Source organism: Populus alba, chromosome 6 (assembly GCF_005239225.2).
Source record: "Populus alba chromosome 6, ASM523922v2, whole genome shotgun sequence".
In the NCBI taxonomy this organism is placed as follows: domain Eukaryota; kingdom Viridiplantae; phylum Streptophyta; class Magnoliopsida; order Malpighiales; family Salicaceae; genus Populus; species Populus alba.
Window position 1 is genome coordinate 9,350,197 of NC_133289.1, and position 18,226 is coordinate 9,368,422.

At 34.4% G+C, this 18,226-nt stretch overlaps 3 protein-coding genes across 4 annotated transcripts; 1 reads left to right on the plus strand and 2 right to left on the minus strand.

Annotated features, from left to right (window-relative positions):
• Positions 1 to 1,073: 1,073 nt before the first annotated feature.
• On the plus strand, positions 1,074 to 4,107 carry LOC118048239 (serine/threonine-protein phosphatase PP1 isozyme 2). The gene is made up of 3 exons (XM_035057836.2): positions 1,074 to 2,471; positions 2,792 to 3,351; positions 3,438 to 4,107. Exons 1-3 carry the CDS (start codon positions 2,252 to 2,254, stop codon positions 3,612 to 3,614), a joined length of 957 nt encoding a protein of 318 aa, XP_034913727.1. The 5' UTR covers positions 1,074 to 2,251; the 3' UTR covers positions 3,615 to 4,107.
• A 1,112-nt stretch (positions 4,108 to 5,219) lies between these two features.
• On the minus strand, positions 5,220 to 7,511 carry LOC118048238 (cyclin-dependent kinase B1-2). Its single transcript, XM_035057835.2, has 4 exons — positions 6,551 to 7,511; positions 6,388 to 6,457; positions 6,104 to 6,242; positions 5,220 to 5,567 (listed from the first exon to the last, which is right to left on the minus strand). The coding sequence occupies exons 1-4, from the start codon at positions 7,215 to 7,217 to the stop codon at positions 5,475 to 5,477; spliced, it is 969 nt and encodes a 322-aa protein (XP_034913726.1). The 5' UTR covers positions 7,218 to 7,511; the 3' UTR covers positions 5,220 to 5,474.
• A 2,182-nt stretch (positions 7,512 to 9,693) lies between these two features.
• LOC118048237 (2,3-bisphosphoglycerate-independent phosphoglycerate mutase) lies at positions 9,694 to 14,536 on the minus strand. 2 transcript variants are annotated; one of them, XM_035057833.2, is made up of 9 exons: positions 14,185 to 14,535; positions 13,909 to 14,036; positions 13,623 to 13,773; positions 13,313 to 13,516; positions 12,116 to 12,540; positions 11,320 to 11,512; positions 11,136 to 11,231; positions 10,233 to 10,388; positions 9,694 to 10,110 (listed from the first exon to the last, which is right to left on the minus strand). In XM_035057833.2, exons 1-9 carry the CDS (start codon positions 14,347 to 14,349, stop codon positions 9,946 to 9,948), a joined length of 1,683 nt encoding a protein of 560 aa, XP_034913724.1. In that variant the 5' UTR covers positions 14,350 to 14,535; the 3' UTR covers positions 9,694 to 9,945. The 2 variants fall into 2 exon arrangements, with proteins under 2 accessions (XP_034913724.1, XP_073266144.1); XM_073410043.1 differs by lacking the exons at positions 9,694 to 10,110; positions 10,233 to 10,388 and adding an exon at positions 10,656 to 10,676 and having other exon boundaries at positions 14,185 to 14,536.
• Positions 14,537 to 18,226: the final 3,690 nt, after the last annotated feature.

The window sequence follows — 18,226 nt, forward strand, 5'->3', positions numbered from 1 at the left end:
ACTACAATGAAGTCAAGCAATCATACACTATCAAACTTTAGCAAGTATTATATAATATCTCTGTTATTGATCAATACGAAAACATTTATATAAAAGAGAAAAAAAAAAAAGGAAACTAAAAGGAAAGGAAAGCAGCAAGACAAGGGATGAGAATAACTAGAATTATTATTGACTTACAAAAAATTACATGATAACCAACACTATATATGTATATGTATATAATGAAGTTTGTAAGCATACATGGGATTTAAAAGATATCAACTATCAAATCATAAAGTGACTAATTATAATAATAATAAAATAAAATAAAAAAACAAATTAGGTGTACACTTATTCGTATCTAATTTGTGCACTTTTTTTTTCACTCCATCGAGTTGGCTACGAGAGGATGCGTTGCAACCAATATTTGGTTGAGTGCTGGGTTTAGCTATGATGTTGTGGTTGTTGATTTATTTGGAAGTGCAATTTAACAACTATTCCATGAAACAAGAAACATAGAGGAAGGAGAAGGAGATAAGTAAACAAAAAAAGGTGTTTTGAGAGAGATATGGTTGTGTCGGGTGGTTTGAGAGAGAGAGAGAGATAGAGCAATGATCTAGGGGTTTTTTGGTTTGATTTAGGAGAAAGATGAGTTGATTGGGAGAATATTTATTCTATTAAACTTGTAAAATTCGATAGTAAAATTATGATTTTGACCGAGTTTATTAATTTTGATAATTCTTGAGTTTTTAATTTGATTTTACATGTTATATATATATTACTTTATAAGATTATAATTTTATCAGTTAATTTGTGATTTTGATAATCATGTTATAACTCATTATATAGGACATTGTTATCCCTTTTTTTTATCATTCAACTTTATTTATTTTAATTCTATCCTTTGTTATTTTAACACCATTTTAGGTGTTTGTATTTGCTTCTTTTTGTTTACATTTGTATGCCCTAAATGTCTTAGAAAATTTTGAGGCCAAATTAAAGAATAATTTTATGAGAAAGAATTTAAAGTGATCATATATATATATATATGGGATTGACTGGGTGTGGCTTGAGGCCAACTATGGAAAATGATTACGTTGTGGATATCAAACTTGGTTTGTAAAACAAAGAAACAAGATTAATAAAAACAATTCCGTGAAAAGAACATGATATACTGAATACGGCATGGAAATTGAGGGCGTTACAATATATATATGCATTAAATTATTGTTTTTTTTTTTTTTGTAAAGGAAGAAATTAATTTACTTTAGATGAGTTTTGATAGTAAATGGATAAGAGGGAAACTCGCTCAAAATATTATATTAATTAGTTCAATTATAGGGTTAATGTATTCGCGTATCCTCATAAGGCGAATTCTCTCACAAAACCTCATCTCATCTCAAGAATCGACGACAAATGGGCAAAGTCCGAAGCAAGAAAATGGGCCGAATTGATTGAAAAAAACGAGCATGATCCAACTCAAATGCTTCGCAACGTTCTCGTATGTATACAAACACCAGTTGTAAGCACAAAGCATCAGGTCTGTCAAGTGATGTGCTGTGAATGGTGGTGGTATGTGCTTAAGAGATTTATAAGCTCTAAAGAATGGTGACAACAGCAGATTTTACTTTTTTGCACGACCACCCTACCCCTGGTCTCAGTTTCAAGAGCATGGCGTTCACTAGCTAGTAAGGCCGAGGAAGATTGAGTTTGTCAGCGTTTAATTGATATTAATGGACTTCGTTTTTTAAATGAATTGTTTGCCAGAAGTCCAACCCTCCTGGTGCGGTGAGGGTAGTGGGTACCCACGATGTCCATAAGGCGGTGGAGCTCATTTAACTACTCCCGGAAGAAGAGGAGGAGGAGGAGACAGGGCTGCATGATGCCTTGGAAGATTGTTGTTTATTATCAAATGAGTTTGTGAACGTGGGCAAACATTAAATGGAAAGAAGTCCAATCAGAGAGAAATGTATTAATTGAAAGAAGAAAGTTGCCTAATTTAGTGGATTGCATTTTGCCTTCGCCAACAGATAGGCGGCAGGTGGCATTGTCATCACAGAGTAGAAACTAAATGGATGGAGGAGCTGTTTCTTCACCCCAAATATGTCTTTAACTCTTGCGCTTCTTTAGCCAACTGTCTGTCATCCAAGAAGATGAGAATCTCTCTTTTCATGTGCTTAATTATCAACAATGACGGGATATATAATTAGTTTTTGCTCACTTCTTTCCATCCTCGTAGTTGCCTAGATAATATATATTGTGTTGGAGGCGAATGTTAGTTGATAAAAGGAGGGAGAAGGGAAGGAAGGAAGAAGGGGCTGGAATGAATGGATTGGAAGGGCTTATACTCAGGCTGCTGGAAGCAAGGAGTGATAGAGGGAAACGCATCCAGCTGACTGAACCTGAAATCCGCCACCTTTGTGTCACCGCCAAGCAGGCCTTTCTTGCTCAACCTGTTCTTCTTGAATTGGAAGCTCCGATCAATATCTGTGGTGCGTGCGTACATTTTCTTATTACTTTCTTCAGCCCATTTCACCTCTTTATGCAATGTATCAATTTGCTTGTCCTTTTCATAATTACATGCTTAATTTTGTTCCATCTTTATAATTAACTGTATCTGTAATTCTTATCTTCCATTTCGATCTTTCATGTACATTATTACATAGATGTTAAGGTTTTCTCATAGAAATAAGACAGCATTTAGCAAATTGACCTGCAAATGACAGCCTTTTGGACTCCCAGAATCACATGCCAATATTCCTGCAGTTTCATACTTGATGCATTTTGTTATTATTGTTTTGGTTGTATGCAGGTGATATACATGGCCAATATCCAGATCTCTTGCGATTGTTTGAGTATGGTGGGTTTCCACCAGATTCCAATTATCTATTTCTTGGAGACTATGTAGATAGAGGAAAACAAAGTATAGAGACTATATGCCTTCTCCTTGCCTACAAGATCAAGTTCCCAGACAACTTTTTCCTTCTTCGAGGGAACCATGAGTGTGCTTCTATCAACAGAATATATGGATTTTATGATGAGTGCAAGCGTCGTTTCAGTGTCCGTCTATGGAAGATTTTCACAGACTGCTTCAATTGTTTACCGGTGGCTGCAGTTGTCGATGACAAAATCCTCTGCATGCATGGCGGACTCTCACCAGAAATGGATAGCTTGGATCAGATCAGAGCTATAGAAAGGCCAGTAGATGTGCCAGACCAGGGTATTCTGTGTGACCTCCTTTGGGCAGATCCTGATAGAAACATCAAGGGGTGGGGTGATAATGATAGGGGTGTCTCCTACACCTTCGGAGACGATAAGGTCGCCGAGTTCTTAAAGAAACACGACCTCGATCTCATATGCCGAGCTCACCAGGTCTTCCTATTTCTTCAGTTCAAGTTGTTGCCTTCCTTTCTGCCCTAATATCTGTACTAGGAATGATGTAATAAAATGATTGACAGGTTGTTGAGGATGGCTATGAATTCTTCGCAGACAGACAGCTGGTTACCATATTCTCAGCACCGAACTACTGTGGAGAGTTCAACAATGCAGGTGCATTCATGTGGGTTGATGCGAGTTTGCTCTGCTCATTTCAGATTCTGAAGCCATGGAGAGGTAGAGAAGGGCATCCTGAATAGTTCGCAAGTGAAGGTTGGGGGGGGGGGGGACGTCAGGAGCCCGACGGAGGAACGGAGGAGGAGATACCTATCATCATCCACTACAGACTTTCTGGCCAGTACTATGCCTCTTCTCTCATTGTACAGATTCAGCTTCAAAATGAAACAAGCTTTGGCGTCCTCCCATGAGGAGTAATATCCATGCTCACTGATCAGTCACTATCAAATAGAAATGTATATACAATCTTCTCTACGCAACTGCTTCGTACTGCGTCCTGCATGTATGGATGTTCTTCAGTTTGCCGGCGAGGACACCAACCCTAAGATATAGTTCGCACCTATATTTGATAGTAGAAAATGGAGAATAACTTAAACCGTCAGTCTCTTTTTTTAAAATAAGAAATTAGATACATCCAAACCTATGTTGTTTCGTTTTATTTGGGTTTTATTTATGGTGTTTTTTTTCTTAATATTTTACTTAATGGACTATAAACTCATCCTTTTAATTCTAAATTTCTATGCTTTCCATTACTGGCAAAAACAACCACAAATCCCCATGTTTAAGCCTTCCTTAAATCCTTCTTCTTAATTCTAAATCTTTTCTTTGTTTATTGTTGCAAACCAAAATCTCAATTGCCCAGACCAACCTAGCAGTCACCACTGAAAACCTAACACCACTTGTTAACCAACCAAGCCAGCTATGCATGTACCACTAATTTTATTTTTTAGAAAAAAGAAAAGGAGGCTGGTTGGACTAGTAGAGAAGAAGATAAAGTGTAAAGCTGAGATATTTCAACACTGAGATTTTTTTTTATCTTTGATTTCTAAAAGAAAAGGCACTTCTCTGTATTTCCTGAAAAAAACCATCTAGTGAGCTAGAGTAAATTATGCATTTCTTTATATGAGAGATAAGATAAACTATGTGATTACAGGTGATTTTTTGTTAGAAAAGAAAGCAAAAACAGAGAGAAAGGTCATGGGATTCTTTTGTGGAAAGAAAGAGTTAGTGAGTCTTCTCCGCAAAAGAGAATGACTTGTAAAGAAAAGGAGTGTGAAAAACAAAGTATCCTTCTGAAACCAATAAAAAATCGCAGATGAGTAGTGATATACCTTCACAGTGTTATAAATAATTAGATCAAATAATTATTTCATCAACCTACTACTAAAATTTAATATAAGTTTTACTTATAATATAAAGGGCTTGGTTATATATATATATATATGATAGCAACCTATCCCTCTCTTCTTTCTCCCTCTCTTTTTTTCTTTCTTCAAATCTGATTGTCCCGCATAATTCATAACCTGCTTGTTACATTTTTGGCGCCGATCCATCCAATAATGCTGCCAGGAGATGATATTGTATTCGATATTCTCTTTTTAAATTTCTTTTATCAAGTTCCTTCCAAGAGGTGAAGAATGCATGAATGCCCATTATATTTCAAACACCTCCTTTCAGCAATGAACATTTGATTATTATATAAAAAATATGGAAAGAAGCACGAACAGTATGAAAATGAATCGCCACTCACAGATACCAGTGAATACTCTGCACTTGATTCTTCGTAGCGACCAGCTAGTTAAGAGGGGCACAATGTAATTTCTTACAGAACAGTTATATAAATCATCTTGATCAGCAGTTAACCAGGGATCAATTTCATTCTTAAAACAATAGAAATTGTGCAAACTTGGCATGCCAAAGTGATTGTTAACATAAATTGCAAACATCATATGCGTGATGACAAAGTTCAAATGTTACATCACCGAGAGGATGAACCAAACATCTTTTAAGAAAAGCTTCGAACACGGGGAAGCGCTCCTATAAAATGCATGATGGAAGCAGAAAGATACAGCTCCCAAAATCTTATAGCCAGGTAATCAGCTTCAGAATTGAGACTTGTCAAGGCTGTCGAAATAGGGGTGATCCATGGCTGCTTTGGCCGAGATCCTTTCAGCTGGATCATACTTGAGCATCTTCTGCATTATCCAAAACAAAATTATATCAGCATCCCAATATAGAGGTAATTATGGCAAAACAAGAAGAAGCAAAATGTCAACGTGAGCATCACGATGGAATGCCAACATAAGCCAATTGTGAACAAAATCTAAACTAGTATAATCCTTTAACACGCTGTAGCCCGCCGAGTCCTAGTTGCTTTACTTTAATGTAAACTATACTTCGATAATTATGAAACATAAAACTGACTTAATCCATGCGCTAAATTAAAAAAAAAGAAAAAAAAAAGAGCCCCTTTTGACGGTAGATATACCAAGTCTTTGGGTTGGGGAACTAGTTCTAGCACAGCAAATCACAATTGTCTATAAACCAATTAAAAAAACGAAGCATGAGAAACCAGGGCGAAAACAATTCCGGTGCAGAAAATATGATCAGTGACACGCTAAAAGTCAATTAAACCCAACAAGACAACATAGATTTTTAGTTGCGCTTTCCCATCCATAGAACTAGAAGCTTACAATTGAAAAAGAAATGTAGTAGTAGTAGTAGTAGTTACCGATAAGAGGTCCACCCCTTGAGGTCCCAGTGCCGGGACAACTCGTGCAAGGTTTTGAGGTTCCCATTTCGGATAGACATGCCAATCTCTGAGAGCAGTAACTCCTGGCCACTGCTCTTCAGTCGGTGTTCCCAGCAGCCTTCCAATTAAGTGGTAGCAATTAGCATACATAACTTATAGAATCCAATTAATTAATACACTAAATACTATATGGTGTTGGTTTGGTTGGAAAGTTACATCAGCCATTCTTTTTATCCATAAATAAAAAGCGCAACATTGAACACCTGAAAATATGAAGCAACTGTTGAAACTCTGAGTCACCGGGAAACAGAGCTTGCCTTCTTGACATTTCAGCTGCAACAACAAAGACAAATGCTTTCAAGGAATACCAAAAAAAATTAAAAATTAAAAAAAAAAGTTCATATTAGATTAGATTAGTAATAGTACCGAAGATGCAACCGACGGACCACATATCGACGCCAGTAGAATAATGAGTGGAACCAAGCAACACCTCGGGAGCCCTATACCAAAGAGTAACAATCTCGTGGGTATAACTCTTAAGAGGCACGGTAAAAGCACGACCTAATCCCAAATCAGCAATCTTAAGAATCCCTTTCTCCTGATCAAGAAGCAGATTCTGAGGCTTGAGATCGCGGTGAAGCACACCGTGGCTGTGACAGTGAGCAACTCCCTTGCAAAGCTGGAAGAGAAAACTCTGTATCAGCGAAGGCGAGAGAGGCCTAGGGTTGGCACCTTTGCGGTGAGAATCGATGAATTTCTTGAGATCCGTGTCGAGATATTCGAAAACCAAGTAGAGATTGGATTTGTTGTTGTTGTTGTGGTTGCGCTTAGAGGGATCGGAGTCATCAAGATTGGAGTTGGTGCTATTGGCGTCAACGTGTTCGACGGAGAGGAGTCGGACGACGTAGAGAGATTGAGAGAGCATTTGAAGGAGAGAAACCTCGCGAAGAGCGGTAGGAGGAACGCCTTCTTCGTCCATTTCAAGTCGTGTTTTCTTGAGGGCGACTATTTGCCCTGTTACTTTGTCTTTGGCTTTGTACACTTTGCCGTATGTGCCTTCGCCTACCTTCTCCAGTTTCTCATACTTCTCCATTTTTTTTCCTTTCTGTTGATGATCCGATCCGATCCGATCTGATCCAATCTGTAGGGGAGGGGATGGCAGAGGAGGGAGCAAAACCTAGATAGGATAGAATGAGTTCTTTGGACTAACAACGGTTGTTTCCCTCTGTTTGTTTTAGGGAATCGGAATGAGAAACTTGTGTGCTTTATTTTGAAATTCAAATTAGGAAGAAAAGGAGGGAGGCTGGGGTGGTTGGTTGGATCAGATCCAATCCAACGGATCGGAGCGTCTCTCCATATCGGTGGAGCTCCAACATGGTAATTATACACCCACCCACCTCTTTAGTCTCTCCTTTTTCTTTTGAATTTTTTTTATATTTTTATTTTCTCATTGTTGATTTAATAATTGACAAACAAAAGCAAAGAAAATTAATTACCTTTCTTGCCACTTGGGACCCATTTCGAGGTGGAGCTTCCATGTCCAAACCATTTTCTCAATTAACCCCCTTATTTTTTTACAATTATAATGTTTAGTTTTTTTTTTTTTTTTTTACCTTTATGGTTTGAGAAGTTACATTTTATATATTATAGTTTATAAACTGTATGATACTTTATATTTGTGTGAAAAATTTAACAAATTAGAATTATTTACAAAATTGTTTTTTATTTCAATTAATAAATAAAAAACAATATATTACATAATGTCGCGTGTCAAATGTATGTGAAATCAAAACTATTGTTGCCTGTTTGTCATATAAAGAAAAGTAGTGATCATCACCAAGCAAATATCACAAATTAGAAACTGTTGGTTTAAGCTTTGGTCTTAGTAGTGGTTCATTTATACAATATTTAAACCCCAAAGTTCCTATCCAAGATATGTCATATAATCTTAGGTTTGAATTTGGTGCTCTCCACACTAATAATTAACTTTAAATAAGATTTTCTTTTCAAGACCAATTCTTAATCTTCACTTGATTGCTTGTCTATATAACCGAAGAAACAATCCAAATTCTACTTAGACAATTTTGCCCAAAATATATATTATTATCTCTATTAATTCCGCTTATATAGTTATCTCATGTTTAACAAATACCCCCATATTTATGGTTGGTATCTTAACTTAATAATAGAGTTACATTCCTTATGACCGACTCGAAATATTCGTATAAAGTCTCACACATGTGGTTGGCTTCCATGTTTAAATACATATTTTACATGTCTTTTAAGGGCCATAAACCTCTCTTATTGTATGATAGAAAAGGTTTTTTCTTCGGACAATAAAGGGAGAGGTTACGACTATAAAAGAAGAGGAATAGGGACAAAAACCTGAACTTATTTTCTGTGGAAGAAAAACATGTAGCCTCTAGAGTATCATTGTAGGGAGAGAATGGTGATATTGTAGGAAATTCTTTCAAATGAGAGGAGAAACATATATAAAAAACACATAGATTTCAAGAAAGAATTCAAGAAGGTTTTTTAATTAAAAAAAAACACAGGATTAAAAAAAAAAAACACAAAGATTTCCCTCTCCCTTTATTGTCTAAGGGAAACGGTTTTTTAATTTTTATTTTTTATTAATCCTTAGATTTTTTTTATTTTCTAACTATGGTGCTTCCCTCCTAATTTGTTCCGAAAGTTCGGCCTAGTCCTTTTTTTATACAATTTCAATCTCTTTGTTTTTACAAAAAGGTTAAAAATTTTACAAGAATGCTCAAACCTTCCAATTTAATCTTATAAAAGCTTTGATGGAATGAACAAGGGTAGAAACAAGCTCCAAGTGAGCTGGATGTTGGAGAGGGATGCCAATTGCTAAAGTGGAGTCCCACGTAAAAAATGAATGGGACAGAAATTTTTAACGAATTTTTCACATAAATAGACAGACAAATAAATAACCCAAAAGTTTTATAATATTACGACACCTCCATTGTATTTATTTATATAAAATTTGTTTGAACTTCTTTTTTTTTTTAGTTTCATGTACTATTATCCCTTCCAAAATCACTCAACTATGACATCTCCAGGCCATATCAAACCAAAATCCCTACTACGAAAAGTCCAGCTGATAAGCTTACTGTATCTGTGATGCTCTGACAGTATTCCCCCCATGAAGGGGGTTAAAGGCCGGGGGAAGTGATCTGTTCCTCGTATATTTTGTCTTTCGTTTTTCACGAGAAAAAGAAATGCATAAACTGTTATTAAACCCCCTATCACAAATAAAGATAGAAACTATTTAAGATTAAACAAATTCAAGAAACCTTTTTATGGAAGACCTCCCTCCCTCCAAGCTGTATATATAACTTTCATAGAATACAACTGTATCTATGAAATTGAGAAAGGAATTCTGATTACTCACTTTAAATTGAGTATCTGCTTCCCTCCTCTTCCTTTTCCTGCTAGGATTTGAAATCCTATATTTTCCATATCCACCCTCTTGAGTCCTCTGGTTTCCGAAATAGTGTAACAAGAAGATCCTCTCGCAACTCCAGGGCAACTGGATGAAAAACATCACATACAAGAAGAAAACTTCGCCAACTATTAAAAGGCCATTTGAAATACAATCCTGTTATTACACGGACGGAGCAGAAATTGAAATGTTCACTCTGAACTGAGAATGGTAAAGTCCGCTAGCCTAGCGACCAGAATTAAAAATAAATAGAACTTATTTAACCGGATAATACACTGTACTCAACAGGTTTCCGCAATTATGGTTGCTAATAGTCAAAATTCAAGGAAAACTTGTGTGTTTTGAGTAAGCATCACTTCTAGTTATCGACAACTTCAATGAGGGTGGGCTCATAGTCGTTAGGAGCCTCAAATCCATGAAGATTGATCACAGTTGCTGCTACATTGGCAAGTCCACCAGTGGGAACATCATTGCGGAACCTGACACCAGCTTTCAATCCAGGGCCTCCAATTGCAATAGGCACCTACACAGGAAGTACGCGAATTAAATATGTTGACTCTTATCAATTCAAGAAAATGGAGAATGAGAAGCAAGCACCATGCTTCTAGTCCTTCAATGGAGAAAATAAAAAGCAAAGCTACTTACTGGTTGAAGAGTGTGAGAAGTGAGTATCTGGAGTTTGCCACTTTTATCCAAAAGGGGTTTACCAGACTTGTCCCTCTTAACCATGTCTTCAGCATTGCCATGATCAGCAGTAATTACATAGATTCCACCAACTTGCTCTATCGCATCGATGATCATCTACATTAAAGAAGCATCTCTGGTCAGCCAGAAGGCATCAACATGCCAGGAATTAGGAAGGAATCCTGAGACTTGAACAGAGATTATACAACTTACTCATGGAAAATACACATGCTACCTGACCAGAATGGACAAATCAATCAATTATTTATGTGCACATCACATCCCTATCTAAGAATTGTGTATAACCTTTTAACCATTCATATTTTCCCCTTTCCATGCATCTACGGCTCTGCCTCAGTTATTGCACGTTAGTTCAAAACTGGGAGGCAGCCTTGCTATTCACATCTGTAAATTGCACCAGAACTTTTTATTTGACCTTCACAAGGTCCAGTCTAATATGAAAAAAATGGCAGCAACACAATCACTTCCAACCATTTTCCAAGTGATACAATGTTTGTTGTGTGTACTGGTTCTCGTAAATATTGTTTCATTTAATTGTGTTAGCTTTAATCTGATGAAACATAAATCACCTAATGGTATTTCCTGAGTACACCAATTCATCGTCGCCAACCAAATGATGAGAGAACATACTTAATAAGAATAAAAGCATCAACACTAATGCATGACAACATACCCTACCCCAATCAACTGCAAATCTCAACACCTTATTAAGATTCACTACCCAGGAATTCGTGGCACCAAATGGACCAGTTCATAAGTTAGTCTGAAATAATGGTTAGCATAGATCAGCAGCAATAAAGTTCAGAACAAAAATAATAAGATCTAACAGCAATGAAGTTGTACCCGAACAGCACCATCGGCAGACTTGCATGCCACTACAGTGGCCTCGATGTCTCCTGTATGTCCCACCATGTCACCATTTGGTAGATTGACACGAACCTAAACAAGCATGTGAAACAACATATCAGTCAATATTTCTATTTGAAATGAGACCTCATTCATCACACGATATGTGGGCATTAATTACCTGGTCAAATTTGCCACTAAGGATGGCGTCCCTTGCCTTTTCAGCAATCTCTAATGCCTTCATCTTAGGTTGGACATTGAATGTAATTCCAACATCACTTGGAATCTCCACATATTCCTCCATTTCTTCATTGAAATAACCAGAACGATTTCCATTCCAAAAGAAAGTGACATGGCCAAATTTAACAGTCTCACTGTTGTACAAAAAGCCAATCATATGTAAGAAAATAACAAGGACTTGAATTTTGCAGAAGATGGAGTCAAATAGGGGAAATTGATTTTATGCTCAATCATACTTGAACAAATAGTTGATAAATCAAGTTGAAGCAAAAGTGTAAAAAGTTGCAGCACAAATACTATCCACCTAAAGAATCTTTTATGCCAAATACCTTCGTAAATATCCAAGTGTCCTATGCCAAAGTCAGGCCAAATTTAGATAAGCCGAAGGGCTGGGCCGAGCAATCAAAGAGTTGTAAAATAGAAAATTGCATTATCCAAACAAACTACTTGGGAGAAACCAGCAAATAAGTATTGACAGAACGTACAAACCTATAAGTTGCAGGCCTACACTAGAGGCCAACCTCAATGAATAAATTTAATGACTAGTGTTTCATCATTCTGCCAAAATATGGCTCTGAAATGAGTTAAGTTGTCAATTTACGATAAATCTACTTGCAATCCAGAACAATTAAAAGAGCAAGGGAAGCCCAGAGATACAGAAACAAGAAAAAGAACACAGGCTGTGTGATGCAAGCAAAGAGTATTCACAGATCAAGATATCAATGGTGCTAGCTCACCTGCAAGCAAAGGTGCGAACACCATTATGCACCAAGTATTCACCAGATGTCCTTTCTATCTCAGGAGGAGTAACGAGGTATTGGCTTGGAAGCTTCAACTCACCATCATATTGAAGCATTCCAGCATAATGAATTTTAGGGAATCGAACCCGATCAAATTTGTCAAAATCAGCATATTCAAGAGCCTTAGCAAGCATAGTCATGCGATCTGCTCGGAAGTTGAAAGTGACAACAGCATCACCATCCTTAATTGGTCCCACAGGATTTCCACTCTCATCAACAATGACAAAAGGAGGTAAGTACTGGTCATTCGCCTTGGGTTCTTCTCTCAGTTTCTTGACGGCTTCAACAGCACTTCTAAACTTGTATGGGGCTTCACCAAGTACTTGGGCATCCCATCCTCGTTTCACCACATTCCAATCATTCTGCAGAAGATTTGTAGAAAGGGTTCAGGCATGCATAAAGGAATAAAGCTAAATCTACAACTCTAAAGGAGCACGCAAACTGATATCTATAACAAAATTCAAGGAAAATATCACTTTTGTAATTTATGCAAGTTACTTATAATTGACATCACCAAGAAGGTAATTACTATCCTCTTCCTAACTTATAAAGGAAGGATATCCATTACCTTCATCTTATCAACAACAACAATAACAACAACAAAGCCTTATTTTCAAACTATTCGGGGTTGGCTACACTGTTGAACCATTCAGCATTATCATAAAATAAATCCTCCTCAATAAAAAGATAGTTTAATCCTTTGGTAGTTGATGCCACTTCCATCCACATAATTTTTAGTCTCCTTCTACCTCTTTACCTTCATCTTATAAGGAAATCTTAATTTGCATCAGATTGGTATGCAGGCACGTCATTAATATACCAGCTATAAGCCACTCGTTGCCACCCAAAAAGACCAAAGTGGCTAAGAATGATTGTTCATTCCTCCCCAAAATCTTGTTTGACTAGGTCCTAGGTGTCATTTCTCCTCTGTCCAAGCCTCACCTCTTTTGGAGGGGAATAGGGGTTTTTAAGCCCCCAATGGTGTGAAATATATACTTAGTTATGAGTTTCCATAGAAATTAAGTTACAACATATGAAGCAGGAAAAAAACAGCAATTCATACGAGAATAGACCATAAATGGGGAGCATCACTGGAATTCTTCCCCTTAATTAAGAAAGAATTTACAGCCATACCTCATAGCGGTCCATTGTGACATACATGCGCCCACCACCAGATGCAATTTGTGCATCAACAGCTTTCTCACGTAAATTTGACAGGTCTTTCTCAAGAGTCTCCACAAAGCCAATACTTGACCCGTCTAAAACATCACGGCCATCAGTAAGAAAGTGAACACGGATTCTTTTAGCACCGCGTTCAGCAGCACCTTTCAGCAACAACTGCAGAAAGAGAAAGGACAGGGAAAAAGGTATCAGGGAAAACACTACATGATTTCAGGAGAACAAAGCAAGCACAATGATGAAAGTAATAAAAAACAAATCTTACCTGCAACTGATCAAGCCTTGAGTGAACTCCACCATCGCTCAATAGTCCAATGAGATGCAATGTGCCATTGTCGAAAGATTGTTTAATGTAATTAAATCCCTCTCCGTCATAGATTTTTCCAGAGGCAAGAGCAAGATCAACAAGCTTCGCTCTACATTCCCAAGTAAATAAACATAAAACAGGTTATATTGGTTATCGTATTTTATTCTTAAACTCTTAAGAGAATGAACCATCTGCATAAGAAACTATTGGAATAGAAATAGGAAACGAGAAGTAAGTTAGTTACCCCTGAGCAAAGATGCGACCAGCACCAAGAGCGTTGTGACCAACTTCACTATTGCCCATGTCATCCTCACTTGGAAGCCCAACAGCAGTACCATGGGCCTTAATCAATCTCCATTTTTCAGGGGCAGTCTATCCAAACAACAAGAACACACAGTTATTGTTTAAACTATTATTAAATATTAGAATAATAGGTGATAATTAAGGGGGAAATGGTTTTTTAAGATTAGATTACATTATTAACAAAAAAAAAAAAAAAAACAGGGAGAAAAAATAGTACAGTTTTGAAGGAATCCATGGTAGGAGTATCGGCGACATGGATACAGTTATACTGATCGGGGTTAGCCTCGCCCCAACCATCCAAAACCACCATAGCGATAGTCTTTCCCTTTGGAAGCTTAGGATGATCCGCCAATTTCCATGCGTTCTGTCCTGCGCTCCCCATTTCTTTATAAATTCTGGCTTCTGATTCGATTGATTCAATCAATTTAATTAACACAGATAGAGGCAGCTAGCAATGGAGGATGAAGAGGAAGAGAAGAAACCGAGGCTTTTCTTTCCGAAACTGAAGTTGGATCTGAGTGGGTGGCGATGGTTTGATAGATGTAGTGACAAAAACCTCTTCAATGGCCGCTGGTTCTATTTATACAAACGATACCACTCCAGCTAACTAAGGGTTACTGGGAGTGGTTTTCAAAAATATTTTAAAAAAAATTTAAAAATTTTTTATTTTTTTTAGTTTTAAATTAATATATTTTTGATATTTTTAAATTATTTTATATATTAATCTCAAAAATAATTTTTAAAAAATAAAAAAATATTATTAATATATTTTTCTAAATAAAAAATATTTTTAAAAAATACAGGATATTTCCAAACACATGGTGTTTAAAAGTCGGTAGAGATTAATTTTGAAGATATTTTTTTGATTGTAAATATAATAAGTGAAAAAGTTTTTAAAACAATAAAAAGTTAAAAAGTTAATTTGAAATAAAAAAAATAATTTTTTTATGAATTATTATCTGTACCGTGTTTTCAAACGGCTCGGTACATTAGTCAATTTAAACGCCGTTTATATCGCTGCTTTTCTAGGGTTAGCAAACAAGGGTTCCGCCTTTGGTTACATCTCCCGTGATCTTTTCTGACAGAAAATAGTAGTCGTAGTTGGTAGGCTGGGTAAGATATTCTGTAGTCTCTAAATTATAAGACTGATTCTAACTCGGTGCTTTATATTTGATAACTTATAACTTAGTCCCTGATTATAACTTGGTACTTTATATTTAATTCTAGAACACCAAAATTAAAATAATTCAACATTGATGGGGAAAAAAATGCAATAATCTCAAAAATAAATGAGAAAAAAATGCAATCAACTTTCTGATAGCACAATAATATCACTAAGTATAAAGCTTAAAACTTCTTTACATTGGCTTACTACAATATCCACGAGAATTTAAAATTTAAAATTTTGATGATTTAACTTTGATCATTAAATTTTTTATAATGAAAATAAGTTTGAGTTCTTCAATCCAAAAATAATAAAATTATAGGTTTTTACACAAATTTATTAGGTGGATTAATTATCCTCTTGGATTATTTGTTGGGCTTGAATTTTGCTCTTTATTTTTTAATACTAGTTTGATTAATCCAATTTGCATTTTAACTAATTAAATTGTAAATCTAAAATTATTATTATTATTATTTCATAACTCTTATTGCTAAACATTTTTAGCAAAAGTCGTTGTAAACTCATATTATTGGGTTTTTTTCTATCGATTTTAAAATATAAAGACTATATGTAAAAGAATTCAACATATCTTTTTTCTAAAATAACGGTTAAGGAGCTAATTTACATATTTTAAAATATGAGGAACTATGTTATAATCACATTGAGATTTCAGGGACTAAATCATATATAGTAACCAATCGCTCTCTACTACACGTGCATCAGGCGGCCACGAGATTTTTTTCCTTTCCTTTTATGGTTTCAGATATTTAGGAGAGAAATAAAAGTTATTTTTAAAAATATTTTTATTTTAAAAGTATATCAAAATAATTTTTTATTTTTATATTAACATATTAAAATAATTAAAAAATATTAATTTAAATATTTTTAAAAAAAAAATTTTAAAAAAAACATAGTTATACCATAAACCCAACGATATTTTAATTTAACTACTCCGGCTTGATCGTCGAGAAATGGAATATTCTTTATTAACCCTTTTATTATACTCCTACTGCTTTTCAGTGCATGTCCCAGCCCTTATTGGTTTTTTATTATTATTATTATTAAGATAAAACCGGGTCTTTCAGGTATTTCTTTTATTTGACAAATTAATTTACATGTTAGTATAGACTAGATCGTTCATTAAATAATTTTAAAAATGCATCTCTCATGTTAGTTTAATATATATTTTTTAAATAATAATAATAAATTCTTTTAAATACTAATTTTAAAATTTAAACCCAAAAAAAAACAAATAATTACAAAAAAATAAACCTCATATATTTTGATACTTTTATTTGCCTCTAAGATTGTATCCGGTGCTTCTTTAGACATGTTTAGATTAATATTAATAATAAACAATATTTTATTTGTAATTCAAGTAGAATCGACAACTTTTATAATAAAAAATTTAATACAAGTATGCTTATCTTTAAGATTCTTGACTATAAAAGTATTTTTTTACAAGAATAGGTGAAGCATGAATCCTTCACTCACAACAAACACTTGAACATGTTATTGTAATCTTCCTGATTAGGTATTTTTTTAGATGATAGTCATATTTAATTTGATATTCTCTCAATACTTTTCTAAAATGATTGATATTATAAAAGATCTTGAAACTTAATTAATCTATCAACTCCCGCTTTAAATTGTCATATTCTTCTTCTCAATCCTTCCACTTTTATTTTCAGAACCCTCGAAACTATTATCTATTTCCACTAAATGCAATATTATCATTATTATTAACATTGTTTATCTTCTACTTTTTTATGTTCTTAAGCCACTTTCCAAACTTTTACCAAAACATGCATCATTATATAAGCTAGCAATTCAATCATATTCTTTTTTGTTAACAAATTCAAATACTTTCTCATTGAAAAAGATGTAATCATCGTCTATCTCATCCTTCTCTTTATCATTTGTATATTTATTATAACCATCATCATACACATTACTAGTATCAACATTATCCATTTCAGTTCTTTTTCACGACCTAAACTATCATCATCAAAATTCCTATTAACAACAATATCATTATAAAAAAAATCCAAATCATCTAAAACAAACTCCATTATAACTTTATTGTTGACAACATCATCATCAATATTATTAAAGTATTTTACTTCAACTCTTCTATTGTTCTTAACCTTACATGTGAAATACATTAACATCCTCATTGTTAAAGGAGCAACAATATCACCTGCATCAACATAAATATGTATATCGATGCGTTGTTAAATATTTGATTTCCTTCGTCATATTTTATTCTAAAACCATACATATCTACGTTGAAAACTTGTTTGCATATGAATAATATGTTCATATAGTCAAAGCAACAACCTTTTTTAAAGCATGTTTGGAAGTGTGGTTGTGATTGTTTTTTAAAGTGTCTTTTTTATGCTGAAATGCATCAAAATGATTTTTTTATTTTTTAAAATTAACACAAAAAAAATCCAAAACACACAAATTTTTTTTAATTTTTACCAAAAATTAATTAATTTTTTTAAAAACACGGCTACAACCACGTTTCCAAATGCTTATTTAACGTGTGATATATTGTCATAATAAGCAACAATAGATGACATCTTATATTATGCCATTACAAAAACATACAAACCTAATTATATACATGCATAGCAAGTATAACACAATAGTTTAAATATTACTAAAACACTTAATATTGTGATCAATCAAGCTAGGAATTAATTAATTAGGGTTTTTATACCATTATTCACATTAACCCTAATTTATCAAATTAGGGGTTTTGATGCTTAACTCACAAAACATGCATTACAAGTATAAACAATAATGTAAGTATTACTAAAATGCATACTCCTATAATCAATCAAGCCATAAAACCAATTAATTAGGGTTTTTATAACTTTAGGAATAACAACCTTAATTTATCATATTAAGGTTTTCATTATTTCGATAACAACTTCCATAATTAGTATAAATATACCTAAAACATATATAGAATAATCCAATTTCTTAATTATCAACCTAGAATCCAATAATTTAGGGTTTTCAAAGCTTCAAGATTAGATTTAGGGTAAATTAAAATTTATTTATTTATTTTGTTAAATCAAGTACA

Coding starts and splice junctions, on each gene's coding strand:
- LOC118048239 (XM_035057836.2), top strand. CDS start 2,252: ATGTTAGTTGATAAAAGGAGGGAGAAGGGAAGGAAGGAAGAAGGGGCT. Junction 2,472..2,791: donor AGCTCCGATCAATATCTGTG/GTGCGTGCGTAC, acceptor GGTTGTATGCAG/GTGATATACATGGCCAATAT. Junction 3,352..3,437: donor TCATATGCCGAGCTCACCAG/GTCTTCCTATTT, acceptor AATGATTGACAG/GTTGTTGAGGATGGCTATGA.
- LOC118048237 (XM_035057833.2), bottom strand. CDS start 14,349: ATGGGGAGCGCAGGACAGAACGCATGGAAATTGGCGGATCATCCTAAG. Junction 13,517..13,622: donor CAAGGCTTGATCAGTTGCAG/GTAAGATTTGTT, acceptor CTCTTTCTGCAG/TTGTTGCTGAAAGGTGCTGC. Junction 11,513..12,115: donor GTTCGCACCTTTGCTTGCAG/GTGAGCTAGCAC, acceptor TTTGTACAACAG/TGAGACTGTTAAATTTGGCC.
- LOC118048238 (XM_035057835.2), bottom strand. CDS start 7,217: ATGGAGAAGTATGAGAAACTGGAGAAGGTAGGCGAAGGCACATACGGC. Junction 6,458..6,550: donor GTCCGTCGGTTGCATCTTCG/GTACTATTACTA, acceptor TTGTTGTTGCAG/CTGAAATGTCAAGAAGGCAA. Junction 5,568..6,103: donor AAGGGGTGGACCTCTTATCG/GTAACTACTACT, acceptor TGGATAATGCAG/AAGATGCTCAAGTATGATCC.